Consider the following 13,644-nt stretch of genomic DNA (forward strand, 5'->3'; position numbering starts at 1 on the left):
GCTTTAAAACATGTAGTGTCTATTATTTGAAATATTTTTTTCTGAAAATTTATTTTCAAATAATAATGTATTTTGAAATAACATGTTATTTACAATGTTTAATAATACACATCACTTGTAACCAGGTTAAATTCCTCAAATTTGTGATGTTGGCCTGTTACCACAAAGCTAACTGCAGCTAATATAGGCATACAAGTTGTTGTGCTAACATGCTAATGCTAACAGTAAACCATAAGTACAGTAAAATTATTCATAAATGCATTGTAATGGTGTTTGAGATGTGTTATTTGACATGTGTATTTCTCCTATGCACACACTTGATGCCCCCAAGTGTGCCCCCACCTTGGTAGAAACAGTACATACTGTAGTACATACTGCCTTGTGCCACTAGGACTCGGAGTCCTAGTGGCACAAGGCAGATCAACCGGGGTGGCATAGGGTGGCAAATGCCACCCTAAAACAAACCCTTGCCACCCCTGCTGCCACCCCAGTTGGCGGCAATGAATTGATAGAAACGTCACAGCAAATTTAACGTTTACGAACGCGATGCTCCGATGTCCGACGACTGTGAATGCAGCACGAGAGAACGCGAGAGCGGCACGAGACTCCTTTGATTGGAGGGGCGCGAAGCAAGAGAGCCAGGAGTCAAGGACGAAGACACCAGGAAAGAGGTAAAAACTGATTATCTATCAAATAACGAAAGAATAAGGAAAGCCCAATACGAGTACACTTGTGATCGTGGTTTTGAGATGACAAAAATACAATTTAAGAACATTATTATAGGGCTGTCACGTCTTTTCATAGAATATTGGCTCAGACGTGGCTTGGGGTGAAAAGACAGGCCGGCACGCCGAGTCCATTTTTTGTCTGAAAGTTAAAGTTAAATTCGACCTCATGTTGTGTCATTCATGTTTAACCAATGCAGTTTTCACGCATAATTCAAGCATAACTCTCTTTTGAGCCGCTTATCTTTGACTGCAGCGGAGCGAAAGCCCTACTAACTATACATAGCCTATAATGTTAATGTTAGCTTAGACTGACATTTTGATTCATTGATTGTGTCTGTAAAGGGAAATCTAGTAAATTTACTTTGAATCTTACAGAAATGAAGAGAAAGGGAGGCATAGATTGGTGATTAATCTATGAAATGTATGCTTTTTGTTACTTTTCTTTTTTTTTCTAGCATACACTGCATGGATTGGTGATAAATCCATGCAATGTATGCTGTCTTTAATTTCTTTTGTATTTAAATTTGTATTATGTATTAAATCTGTAAATTTTGGTATGTTTAAAATGTGACACTAGTGTAAATAGTGCAAATCCTGCTGAACATGAAGCAGTGTTGTTGCTGTTGTTGTTTTTTTAATATATATCCTATCTCTTATACATTGTGTTCTGTGAATATCAATAAAAGCAATGTTCAGTGCCTCGCTTAAGTGCCATGACCAATTTATTTCCATTGTGTATGTATGCTGACCTTAGTACAGTCCATTGATCATTGGTAAGATTTTCTTTAGATTTTTTTTTTTTTTCTTGTAATGCTGCTTACATTCTGCAAGCAGGAATACTTCAGTGTAAATTATCAATTACAAACTACGATGACTTAAATATATTTACATCAAAATAGGTTGCCACCCCTCAAAAATTCCTGCCCCCCTCTTGCCACCCTATAAACATTTTTCTAGATCCGCCCCTCCTAGTCTAGGAGGCAGTACACATTTATGTTTGTCAATTAATGGGCTTCATAAAATGTCACCTGGATCTTATTTATTTTCAGCATAACCCCCTACTTGCACACCTCCTGTTACCCCCCCAGCATTGAACCAGGATCTGGTTCTGCCTCACTGAGGCAGGTGCTTCCCGAAGCGCGAGAGATAACTGCTACCGAAGCTGTTGCATCAGAGACTCTTCACTCATGGAGTTTGACGTGCTGAGGTGAGTGAAGCTTGCAAATCCACACCATCCCCACCTAGGTAGAAACAGACACAGACAGGCAGTATAATGTCCAAAATGTTGGTATCCAAAACATGTGTCCCCACCTTGGTAGGCCTTGTGCCACTAGGAGGCAGTACAAGATACAATTAACTCGATATGCAGAACCACAGTGGCTAATGCTAACTAGCTTCATAACTGTCACTGTCAACAATAACAAGAGATACTGAGTCCCATAGCAAACGTTTCAAGGACGTGATGCACATACAACAAAAGCTGAATCTCCGAAATGTACTGAGATAAAATGTAATCACAAATATATAGTTTAAATAAGTGTCATGAACCATGCAGTGAGGACTCCTTGCTTGCAGGCTAATAGCATTAGCGAACAGTAAATTGCTACTCAAGGACACGGGCATTGCGGTGTTGTACAAGGGTTACTGGGGGTTGTGAGGTCAAATACTTTATTTTCCTCTGGTTTTGCAATTTTATAGCATATAGGTGTAAGCGTTAATAAGTACATCACATGTTTCTGGTTCTTACCTTTCGCTATTTGGCCTTCTTGACCAGAACAGCAGTGATCTGAGATATACCACCAATCAAACGGCTATGCAGTGGTTGGCGGAAATAGCATATGTGGTACTTCCGTTTGAAATTACGTCCCCATTCATAATAAAAGTTACTTCTACACTTCGTGTCATCATGTCAGTAACTATAATATTGGCATATTCTGAAAATAATTATCTACTGCTCTTCAAAGCGAAATAAAGATAAGATATTTTAATTCGATTTGTTTACATCGCAGCAGAAGAAGCTTGCTTTAACGGACTACATTTCCCATGATGAGCTGTTACCGGAAGTAGCTACGTGTTCATTTTCGCGACAGTTCAGGAAGCATCTAGCTTCAGAAACAAGAGTTGGTGCTTTCTCCTGAGAAGGAGTACAGCAAAAACAGGTAAATATTCTTTTGAATTAAGAAGTTTAAGTATATTGCTGATAAAAACAGTCACAGCAGCGTTTATGCCATGTCTAATGTACGTAAGACTGACCAGGCCTTCCCATCTTATTAAAGTAGTTAGCAACAAGCTAGCTGTGTCTGCTAGCAAACACAACGTCAACTAACAACGAAATATAAATATATAGCTGCTTGTTCGGGGTAAAAATACCTTTGCACCCTAGATAACTGGTAATTTGTTTAAATGCCAATCCATGTAAAGAATTTTATGGTTTTTTACCTAACTTAGTCAATGTTTAGCATAGGTTTAGCATCCTCTGTTTCTGTGTTGTCATTCTTTTTAAAGCAGGTTGTTTGCGTTTTGTGTGAGACTGTTTTGTGATAGCATGCCATAGGGCAAATGTCAGTAATAACACATTTAAAAGAGTGTGTTATAGATATGTGAGATACAGGACGATGTGTGTTTTTGAAAGTCATAACTAACTAAGCCACAGGACTGGTTTGGCGTGACAGGAGCTGCTGTCTGTGTTAGTAAGACATGGCTTGTTTAGTTAAGCCGTTTAAAAGCAATGTGACGGCATGTCGGCAAAGGCAGTTATTTGGTTTGTTTCGTTGGTTTATCTGCATTTAGTTTAAGGTGCCATTGCTGAACTTTCTCAGGATGTGAACTGTGATTCAGCCTCTTTCTTCTCTGTCATGCTCCATTCTTTACCCGCTTGTCCACGTGCTCTTCCAATCTGATCTTCAGCACCATGCTGCCGACCACCACGCCACAGAGCAATGGTGCCCCCGGTTCAAGGGATGCTGCACGTCACACGGCGGGAGCCAAGCGCTACAAGTACCTGCGACGGCTACTACATTTCAGACAGATGGACTTTGAATTTGCCCTGTGGCAGATGCTTTACTTGTTTACGTCACCACAGAGAGTCTACCGCAACTTCCACTACAGGAAACAGACCAAGGACCAGTGGGCCAGGGACGATCCTGCTTTCCTGGTCCTCCTCAGCATCTGGCTATGTGGTAAGTCCGTACTTAATCTGTCTCGTCACTTCCACTCTTTGATGGTGGTACTCCTTGCTTATTTTACCTGAACTGTCCCTCTATTCCCCTGCAGTGTCAACAATAGGGTTTGGTCTGGTGCTGGACATGGGAGTCCTGGAGACTCTGAAGCTGCTGCTGTGGGTGGTCTTTGTTGACTGTATAGGAGTCGGTCTACTCATATCAACCTTAATGTGGTGAGTAGTATGTCTGCCTAATTTATGATGTAAGATGGAAGTAATGAAGCAGCTCACGATTAAACTGAACTCTGAGAAAGACCATTTACTGCATGTCATGTAGAATTTGACTTGTCTGTTCCAGGATTATCAGCAACAAGTACCTGCTGAAACACCCCAGCAGAAACTTTGACGTGGAGTGGGGCTATGCATTCGACGTTCACCTCAATGCTTTCTACCCCCTTCTTGTCATCCTGCATTTCCTACAGCTCTTCTTCATCAACCGTGAGTAGACTGTGTGTCTGAAATGACACCATCCAATTCATGGCGTTAAATTGTCTCCAGTGCGGTTAAACGCTCAGAGCAGTCTACAACACAAGGATTCACCCATCGACAGGCACATTGGCTTGACACCTGCGTCCTGTATCGCCACACTTACAGTCTGCTTTGTGTGTTTCAGATGTCGTGGTGATAAACTCAGACTGGTTCCTGGGATACTTTGTCGGGAACACTTTGTGGCTGGTCGCCATCAGTTATTATCTCTACATCACATTCTTAGGGTACAACGGTGAGTCCAAAAAATTGATTGTCAGCTATGTTAGTAATCAGCTATAGCCTGTTAATTGGACATCGCAGACTATTGGAAGACATCAGCCTGGATTTTCTGGGATTTAGTGACAATTAAAGTTTGTAACCTTGAAAACAATAAAAGTCAGGAGGATATCCAGGAATACTTGGACCAGAAGTTTTGAAAGGTCAATTCTTTTTATCAAATATCTAAGTATGAACAGTAAATGTGTGGATTTTGACATCCTATAGGTGCTACAACACAATCAGATGCTACACACTGGCTGATAATCCTGATTTTGCTACTGTGTAGTGCTAAAAATGTTAGACCACCAGAGGGTGCCATCACCATTGAAATGATGCACAGCTAACTGAGCTAACAGCAGCTAAGCGATACAGTCAAAGACGGCGACAGCAAGGAGTAAAGTGAGCAGCAGTGAGTGGTCACTCTGGGGACATGCTGCTTCGACAGGTGGTCAGTTCTTACACCTTTAAGGACACCCTTTGTCCGATGAAGGAGTAGGACCGAAGTTTCACTGTGACCTCACGGATCTGTCGTGTCTGCTTCTGTCAGTGTGCTGATGTGTTCGTCTTGTGTTATCCACACAGCTCTGCCCTTCCTGAAGAACACCGTGGTGCTGCTCTACCCCTTCGCCCTGCTCGGTCTCATCTATGTCCTCTCCGTCTCTCTGGGGTGGAACTTCACCAAGGGTCTCTGCTGGTTCTACAAGTACAGGGTCCAGTAAAACCAGAGGTTGGACACTAGTTGGCTTCAAGCTGACTGAAAATCTGCTTTCACTTCACATTTAGGTGACAACAAATCCATTTCCAGCTTTTGTCAGTCAACATCTGGTTGAGGAGGACTCGTCCTCTGCTTGACTCTCAGCAAACTGAAACGCCGGGTTGACTGACGCTGAGCTGGTTAACTCTCAATTGACTCTGCTGATTTTCTGTTTGGCTCTTCTGTTGAGCTCCAAAGTCGGTGAACAGCGATGTGTTTGGGCGAGTTGTAGAAGCAGGGGGACAGATGAGATGCAGCTTTTATTGTTGTTCTTTTTGTATGATTTGTAAATAGTATTTTGGCAGGTTGTAATATATATACCCCGATGATTGTTTCTGATGAAAAATTTGCTTTGTTTCTTTGAGTTTTCTTTAAAAAAAAAAAAAATCCTGCTTATTGAAGAGAAAAAAGGAGGAACATGGGATGCACACTTTTTTTTCCTTTTCTTTTTTCTCTAAATGTACATTCCAAAGTACTTTCAATAAAAGGTTTTATGAACTTCAGCTGCCTCAGTGTTGTACCCTGGAGGAATAAATGGCCTTTCTGGGGACTGTTTTTGCAGTGTGCAGGCGCTGTCGTCTGGATTTTGTAGTGACACCCCATCGTCTGACAGTGGCGCTGCTGCAGTGAGGCTTTTAATTAACAATACTGTGTAAACGCAAAGTGGAACATTGCATCTGAACAAAACTAAGAGGGAATGGTCCGCCGCGGAGGAAGGACGGACCAAGGATGGGTTAAAGGCAGAGAAAAAATTTCACATATGCATGGCGTGTGCAGTTTCCCCTCCCAAACTTCGCATGTTGTGTGTCAACAACGTGACTAATAAAGGATTTCTTCCTCTTCTTCTATTTTGTTAACTATTAGCATTTTGTGCAATGCAAAACTGTACAAGTCTTATTAGCTGTTTTATTGAAATTTCCCTTTTTCTTGGAAAGAAGTTTGTAATTCGTGAATTATTGTGAAACAGGTACCATATTCTGGGACATGGCACATTGAATGAACCAGCTGATGTGAGTTTTAAGAAGGGAAATATACAGTAGTAATGGAGGTATGTAGAGTTTATTTGCAGTTGCTCCTCAGAGAAATACAAAGCTCACAACATTATACTGCTGTATATTCATACAAGAGTGACATACTGCAACAACCAAACAAAGGAGTCAAGTCGCAAAGCCCTGAGGCAATTACACCATGAGTAATGACAGAAAATCACAGAAAATCACGAAGCATGATTTAAGGACATAGCAAGTACACAGCCTGACATTAACAGTAGATCAGAAAATGTTTGTAGTAACATTTGTCTAAAGTCTAGCGCTGACCCTGAATTTCTTATCAGAGTAATTCTGTGTGGGTATCAGTGGCATGACTCGTAAAAATCAGTGAACACTGCAGCTCAGAGAAGTCTACTGCAGCGAAGCCGCCATCAGGCTTTTGAACAACTCCAAGTCAACCTTCTTCATGATGGTGACCTTGTGCTCCTTCTTCAGCAGCTTCATGTAATCCAGCACCATCATGCCTCGGGTGTGGGTCCCCTCCAGCTCCACTGTCGCTGCAACCTAAAGAAGGAAGACAGCATTGAAACATCTTTGATCCATACACCACATTTACAGTGCTGAAACTGAATGAACACGTGAAGGGAATGAAAGCTGCATCTTGACCTCTTCGCTTTCGATCACCATTGAGTCGTTGATGGCAGCAGCCAAAGCGAAGGCGTCACAGGGGTTGAACCCAGATCCCTCCGTCTGCTCCCCCTGATATTCCTCAGACTGGGCCGTCTTGCAATGACAACAGTTAAACAAAAGAAAATGTGACATTTATTCTGATTTCTTGCGAAAAGTGTCAAAATAAATGCTCAGGACACTCTCCTACCTTCCTGGTGTAACGGGAGATGAGCTCCATGAAACAAGCCTTTTCTGTGTCTTGGGTCAGACAAGTGTCAACGAAGGACTGAGGAGGACAAGACAGACAGAAAGTAAAGCAGCAACACTGAAATGAGTAAATTACGTGGTCTATTTTATCGGTTTGCTTTTTCAGATCAGTGGCTCTGGTCATCATGAATTCTGCATTGCAACAGAATAATGACAGACCCATGGCAGGCTGTTCCTGCAGCTGAACTCCCAGGAGGCGATGTAGGTGGGACAGGTGTAGCGTTCCAACACGATGTAGGCAGCCTCGGGGTCGACCACAAAGTTAAACTCTCCGCACACGGTGGTGTTGCCCCTCGCTGTGTGAAACAGTGACATTGAATTTCACACTTGCAGTGGATGTTCACACACATGAAAACACACAGGCGGCATGCGTACATTCGGTGTTTCCTCCCATGATGTAGAGCGCCTTCAGCTTCTGAGGGAAGGATGGGTCGAGCTGCACTGCGACAGCCAGGTTAGTGAGGGCTGCCGTGGCCACGAGAGACACCTGCACCCAGAGAGCAAGTGAAAAACAGTAATGATACATGACGAGACCCGCTTCTTCCTAAATATATAGATTCATTTCATCCTAATGTCCTAGACTGATACAACAGCCACATCGCTCTCATGGTTGAGGTTAACCATCTACCCACCTCTCCAGGGTGACAGTTCACAATGTCGATCATGGCCTGCTGAGCTTTTTCCTTCTGCAGCATGTCCAAGCCTGGAGCGTTTGGATCTGGGACATCGCCCAGCCCGTCCTTCCCGTGGAAATCTCCAGCGTGGCGTGGTTCAGCCAGGAGGGGCCGTTCACAGCCACTGAACACCGGGATCTGAGGAGAAATACAGGTTTATATAACGCGCTGATGTCACAGCCACACACAAGAAGTCATCAAAGCTTTGACCTTACAAAAACTTACATCCAGCCTGCCGCACTTTTGAAGGACACGGAGCGTGTTCTTGCAGGCGTTTTCGAGGGGAGTGTTGCCACTACAACAGGTGATCGCCAGGACCTCCACGTCGGGGACTGCGAGGGCCATCATGATGGCCTGGGCATCGTCCACCCCAGTGTCCACGTCAAGGATCAGCTTCCTCATTTTCCTACATTTGACAAAAAGACAAATTCATACCTGAAGGCGCACTGGGATCATTTGTCATTAGGCTGAAATCACAGATGGAACCAATGTGCTGCAAATGCCGTCTCACACATTATTGATCAATACATCAATGCACTTTGTTCATCAATAAACAAACTGGGAACCATGTAGAGGTAGAGAGCAGAGAGACGAACTTACGTTTGAGCCAAGGTTTCAGTGATTAGACCTCACCTCATCTCACTGCCTTTTATATAGGACAGAAACTGAGGTTATGCAACAGCCCGAAGATGTTTGTATAGGATGGCGACCATTGTTAGCAAAGTTTAGGCTGGTTTTTCAAGCCCAAGCTCCGCCCCCTCCAAAAACCCCCAAAACTTCAAAGGAATGTGCAGGTTTCACAACAGCGCTCCCACGCCCCCCCCCCCCCCCCCCCCCCCCCCCCACACACACACACACACACACACACAAGAACCGTTTTTAATTTTTAAAATATCAGTGCTGCTGATGCACTGATACCTATGGAGGACGCTTCTCTGTCATGTCTCATTATGCGCAGTGTACAACAAGAGTGATTTTATTTCTGTTTATGGCGGGTTCACAATAAAATGTAGGTGAAAAGCAACACCCCCTGTTTTCATGGCATGGTCCAAATTTTGATTCCACATCTGCAGGAGACTAGACGATGCTCACTGCATTGTCCATTTTGGTTCAGCGCGGTATTAAGGCTGTTTGTGTTAAGGATCTGACCAATCACATTGCTTTTAATCCTGCTTTTAAAGTTTTACATATCCAAGGAATTTTTTTTGACACTGGAGCTTTATGTGGTGCTATGCTGATGACTTTTCGCCCAGGGAGGTGAGAAAAACCTGTGCAACATGCTGTCAATGTCACTTGTCAGTGGCAGCCGTTTCATCAGAAGAGTAGGCATTTGCTACTAATTTTGATTGTCGGAGACAGAAAAATTTCTTATTCCACATAAACTTTAGGTTTTAACTTTGTCCGCTGAAGTGTGCAAATATGGCTGATCGTACTCATGGAATATTTTTTAATGGGATTTACATATGTGATGGGAAAAATAGGAATATGTATAAATGTCAATTTCTAAATTTGTGTGCAATGCACACAAAGCAAAATGTTAACACTTCAGTGCACCATGCCTGACTTGTTTGAGGTGACTCTATATCCTTTCCCACACGGATACGTTAACAAATAAATTACACCCTTTGTGTTAACACCTGTCTCACATATGTAGATGGATAAGCAAAGTTATTCGCATGTGTTGCTATGCAAGCAAATCCTAACCTTTTCACCTCTTGCTGGGCTGCCATGAAATGCAGCTATTCAGGCTTCAACAAGGTTTCCTGTTCTGACAGACAAACAGAGACACCTGACAGAGACAGTCTTTGTAACGATAAATCATAGTTTATTGCATTTTCTCATTGTTTATTCCATTGTCGCATGTTGGTGGTCTGTAAAAATGACTTCCACTTTCACTGCTATGCACTTAGAGTAATGCTCATGTAGACCTCCCTCACCTATAGAGAACCTGTTGTGTGCAGTTGTGTACTGACTGAAAACACACACAATGACAAAACCACTGCAAACTCAAATTCACTTTATTGTTTATTTTGGTGAACCAATTTCATGCTTTCATCTTGTTGCAGTATCGTTCTACTTCAGTGAATTCATGAACATCTGCTTGAGCTTCTCCAGGTCGACTTTCTTCATGACGAAAGCCTTGTGTTTCTTCTGCAGCAGCTCCATGTAGTCCAGCACCATCATGCCTCGGGTGCAGGTCCCCTCCAGCTCCACTGTCACTGCAACCTGGTGGAGGGACGCGAGACGCTTTGTGATTTAACTGAAATGTTTTGTATTTTACAGACACTGAAGCAGCGGATGCTGACCTCGTCACTCTCTGTTATGAACGCATCATCGATGGCGGCGGCCACGGCGTAGGTGTCGCAGGAATTGAACCCTTTCCCTGCTGTGATCTCCTTTTGATACGCTGCTGACTGAGCTTTCTGCAGATACAGCACATCATCAGGACACATTTATACATGCTGTGACAGGATGCATTTAAAAAGCAATCAAGACATGAGTAGTCTAAGCAGCTGCTTAGGGCTTTTTAACCTCCACTGTGGCCCATTTTTCTTGTCACAACTTCAGTAGTTAAAGTTGCTGCCGTGCTTATTCTTCTTCTTCATAACCAATAACACGCTGCTTCCTCTGGTTATGATCCTTCTGGAATATTATGTGGAAGTCATTTGAGTATTTCTGTCTATGTGGGGGTGAAGGGATCAAAGTCAAAGCTAATTCATTGAAAAAACCAACACAAGATGTTAAATTCTGCTTTTTTCCTCCACAGTAAACTACTTCTTTCCTCGTCCGTCATCATGATGTGCACGCTCTTACCTTCATAGAGAGGCTCGTGATCTTTTTCATGAAGGCAGCCTTCTCAGTGTTTTGGGACAGCCAGGACTCACAGAAAGACTGAGGGGGGAAGCAGAGAGCATTCACGTAATAAATAAAGTCTGAAGTTTGACGACTGACCTCTCAGCTCAGGCAGAAATGAGGCTTTAGGGGACAAATTAAGATACACACATTGCGCCACACAAACTAGTTGCTAAATATTTAGACCAACCAGTTGAAGGACTTTACATGTAAACTTAATGGATAGCTTGTGCAACTTAATCCTGGCTCCAAGGCTCTAGCACAAATCCAATGGGTTTCAGGTGCTAAGGTGACTAATCACGACTGAACATGCAAGAAATCCGACAAGCTGAAGTTTGCTTCACTAATGTAAAGAATCCTGAGGGTGTGTGCTCGGCCTCACCCAAGGCAGGCTGTTCTTGCAGCTGAACTCCCAGGAAGCGATGTAGGTGGGACAGGTGTAGCGTTCCAACACGATGTAGGCAGCCTTGGGGTCAGCCACGAAGTTGAACTCTCCGCACACTGTGGTGTTGCCTCTGGCTGTACACGCAGTCCGGTTTCTTCATTATTTGAGTGCAGAGATTGAAGTTACTGAGTGATTTGTTTAAATGAATGAGAGGTAACGTACATTCAATGTTTCCTCCCATGATGTAGAGCGCCTTCAGCTTCTTAGGAAAGGAAGGATCGAGCTGCACTGCGACAGCCAGGTTAGTGAGGGGCGCCGTAGCAACCAGACTCACCTGCAGACAGAGCAAAGGGGGAAAAAAGCACATTTCTTTCTTCTTTGGTACATTTCTCTGTCTAAACCTCTGTTGAGCACGAGTCTCGTATTTGTCGCACCTCTCCAGGGTTCTGCTTCACCAGCTTGATCAAGGCCTTCGCACCGCTTTTCCTCTGCAGCAGCTCCAGGCTTGGAGCGTCTGGATCTGGGACGTCACCCAGCCCGTCCTTACCGTGATAGTCTGAAGCGTGGCGTTTTCGGGCCAGCAGGGGCTCCACACAGCCACGGTACACTGGGATCTGTGGGATATGACAGGTCATGGTTGTAAGGGTGTGATGCCCAGTCACAGCTGCTGATATTAACCCCCAAATCCACAAACTCACATCCAGCCTGTCGCAGACTTTCAGGACACGCAGTGTGTTCTGGAGGACGTTCTCCAGGGACGTGTTGCCATAACAGCAGGTGATCCCCAGAATCTCCACATCAGGGGCCGCGAGGGCCACCATGATGCCCTGAGCATCATCCACTCCTGTGTCGACATCGAGGATCAGCTTCTTCTTCATCCTACATTTGACACCAAGAAAAGATTTATAGGTAAGCCTAAGCGCATGCGTACCTCTCGAGCACTGCACAAGTACTGCTTTCCCTCTCCTTAAAGCTGTGCCAACAGGTATTTTTTAACAATAGAGCTAATGACTACATGGATGAAACTCTGCAGTTCCCCTCAGCTCTGTGGAGCATTACGGCATATTTCATCTTATTGTTCTGTTTTTGAGCCGGTCTCACGTCTCTCATCACTTTTCAGTGAAAAAGCTCTGATAAAGCCATACTTTACCTAGTTGGTGAACATACTGGAGCATTTATTAAGTGAAAAGTCAGATGATTTCACTTTAGGAGTTGCTAGAGAACAAAGCAAAGTATATTGAAGTTGCATTTAAAAGTTGGCCAGAACCAGAAATCCAAATAAATGCTAATATTATTCATGTCTTTCTGGATGTGTAAATAATTGTGCAGTGCCTACGGGGGCCAAAACAGTCAGCTAAACAACCTCAGGTCATCTGGGAGGTTTGGTAACTGCTCCAATAGTTGAAGAAGGAGCAGCGTTCAGTGTCTGTCCAGCACGTCTGGGAAAGGTTGAGCTCTCCTCTGACAAAGCTTTAACCTTTTCTGTGCGCTGCTGGCTTTCATTGAAGCACATTTGGAGCTAATTATTCGTAGCTTGTAGTCTTTTCTTATTTGTCTATATATTGTTTTATTCTATTTCATCTGAATGTATTTTTCCTTTTTTCATTTTAGTCTTTGCCTTTTTGTTGACTTTAATTTAGATTTTGCCATGCATTTGCAAAACTTAGGTTATCTCAGGCTGATTCTGATTCAGATTATGTTAAACATGATTTACCTTGTTGAAAGAATCTATACAAACTAGTTGGTCTTGCCCTGCAACTGCCCATAATAATAGACACACCTAGAAATGCAGCATGGGTTTAAGACACTGGAAGTTGTTCTTAGCAACAATGAAAAAATGTAAAAAACAGTTGCAAAAATGCAAATATGTTGACACTGTCTATAAAAATGTACAGTACAGTACAAACTATGAAGATGATATTAAAATCCTCACCTGGTGAACAGATCTTGACGGACGTCTGCTGCCGTCTGCGCTGCCCTGAGATGAGATGCAGCCCTTTTTGACACAGAGGCGTTACATAGGCAAGATGCAACAGGCAAACCCCCGTATGGGCTGATGCAGGAATATTTGAGAAATGTATGTTTTTTCTAAGTTGGCATTGCTTTCAGCAGTGTTGGTTTGAACTTGGAGGAAAATTTAGTAAGACTTTAGAACAATGCACTTTTGATGTTGTTAGATGTTTCTATATCTGGCTCTACGACTGCCTGTAATGGAAAACAGATGAAAAGTGTTTACAGCTTCTGCTTTCTTTATGATGAACAGAAGGGAAGAGCTCAGTCTTGGAAGCACAATCTGTTTTTATAGAAAGTCACTGCATTTAACAGTAACAACAATTAAAGGGACACGTGGAATTATAA

General features: G+C 43.2%; 3 protein-coding genes across 3 annotated transcripts; 1 reads left to right on the forward strand and 2 right to left on the reverse strand.

The window, feature by feature from the left end:
• The first annotated feature begins 2,737 nt into the window (after positions 1–2,737).
• On the forward strand, positions 2,738–5,952 carry unc50 (unc-50 homolog (C. elegans)). The gene is made up of 6 exons (XM_070957733.1): positions 2,738–2,887; positions 3,636–3,907; positions 4,002–4,122; positions 4,247–4,386; positions 4,562–4,669; positions 5,278–5,952. The coding sequence occupies exons 2-6, from the start codon at positions 3,640–3,642 to the stop codon at positions 5,412–5,414; spliced, it is 774 nt and encodes a 257-aa protein (XP_070813834.1). The 5' UTR covers positions 2,738–2,887; positions 3,636–3,639; the 3' UTR covers positions 5,415–5,952.
• Positions 5,953–6,849: 897 nt separating this feature from the next.
• Positions 6,850–8,670, reverse strand: LOC139327869 (inosine-uridine preferring nucleoside hydrolase-like). The gene is made up of 8 exons (XM_070957881.1): positions 8,649–8,670; positions 8,274–8,454; positions 8,007–8,186; positions 7,750–7,861; positions 7,534–7,670; positions 7,316–7,393; positions 7,105–7,221; positions 6,850–7,002 (listed from the first exon to the last, which is right to left on the reverse strand). Exons 2-8 carry the CDS (start codon positions 8,448–8,450, stop codon positions 6,850–6,852), a joined length of 954 nt encoding a protein of 317 aa, XP_070813982.1. The 5' UTR covers positions 8,451–8,454; positions 8,649–8,670.
• Positions 8,671–10,121: 1,451 nt separating this feature from the next.
• LOC139327868 (nucleoside hydrolase-like) lies at positions 10,122–12,164 on the reverse strand. The gene is made up of 7 exons (XM_070957880.1): positions 11,985–12,164; positions 11,721–11,900; positions 11,509–11,620; positions 11,284–11,420; positions 10,863–10,940; positions 10,355–10,471; positions 10,122–10,274 (listed from the first exon to the last, which is right to left on the reverse strand). Exons 1-7 carry the CDS (start codon positions 12,162–12,164, stop codon positions 10,122–10,124), a joined length of 957 nt encoding a protein of 318 aa, XP_070813981.1.
• Between the last annotated feature and the right edge of the window lie 1,480 nt (positions 12,165–13,644).

The sequence above is a fragment of the Chaetodon trifascialis genome, chromosome 24 (genome assembly GCF_039877785.1).
Source record: "Chaetodon trifascialis isolate fChaTrf1 chromosome 24, fChaTrf1.hap1, whole genome shotgun sequence".
Classification (NCBI taxonomy): Eukaryota; Metazoa; Chordata; class Actinopteri; order Chaetodontiformes; family Chaetodontidae; genus Chaetodon; species Chaetodon trifascialis.

Bases quoted from the DNA above. Each gene is read 5' to 3' on its own strand.
- unc50 (XM_070957733.1), top strand. From the start codon at position 3,640: ATGCTGCCGACCACCACGCCACAGAGCAATGGTGCCCCCGGTTCAAGG. The intron at 3,908-4,001 runs GTAAGTCCGTAC...ATTCCCCTGCAG, and splicing joins CCTCAGCATCTGGCTATGTG to TGTCAACAATAGGGTTTGGT. The intron at 4,670-5,277 runs GTGAGTCCAAAA...TTATCCACACAG, and splicing joins CACATTCTTAGGGTACAACG to CTCTGCCCTTCCTGAAGAAC.
- LOC139327868 (XM_070957880.1), bottom strand. From the start codon at position 12,164: ATGAAGAAGAAGCTGATCCTCGATGTCGACACAGGAGTGGATGATGCT. The intron at 10,941-11,283 runs GTGAGGCCGAGC...TTCCCCCCTCAG, and splicing joins GCAAGAACAGCCTGCCTTGG to TCTTTCTGTGAGTCCTGGCT. The intron at 10,472-10,862 runs GTAAGAGCGTGC...CTGTATCTGCAG, and splicing joins TCACGAGCCTCTCTATGAAG to AAAGCTCAGTCAGCAGCGTA.
- LOC139327869 (XM_070957881.1), bottom strand. From the start codon at position 8,450: ATGAGGAAGCTGATCCTTGACGTGGACACTGGGGTGGACGATGCCCAG. The intron at 7,862-8,006 runs GTGGGTAGATGG...CTCTGGGTGCAG, and splicing joins TGAACTGTCACCCTGGAGAG to GTGTCTCTCGTGGCCACGGC. The intron at 7,671-7,749 runs GTACGCATGCCG...TGTTTCACACAG, and splicing joins CATGGGAGGAAACACCGAAT to CGAGGGGCAACACCACCGTG.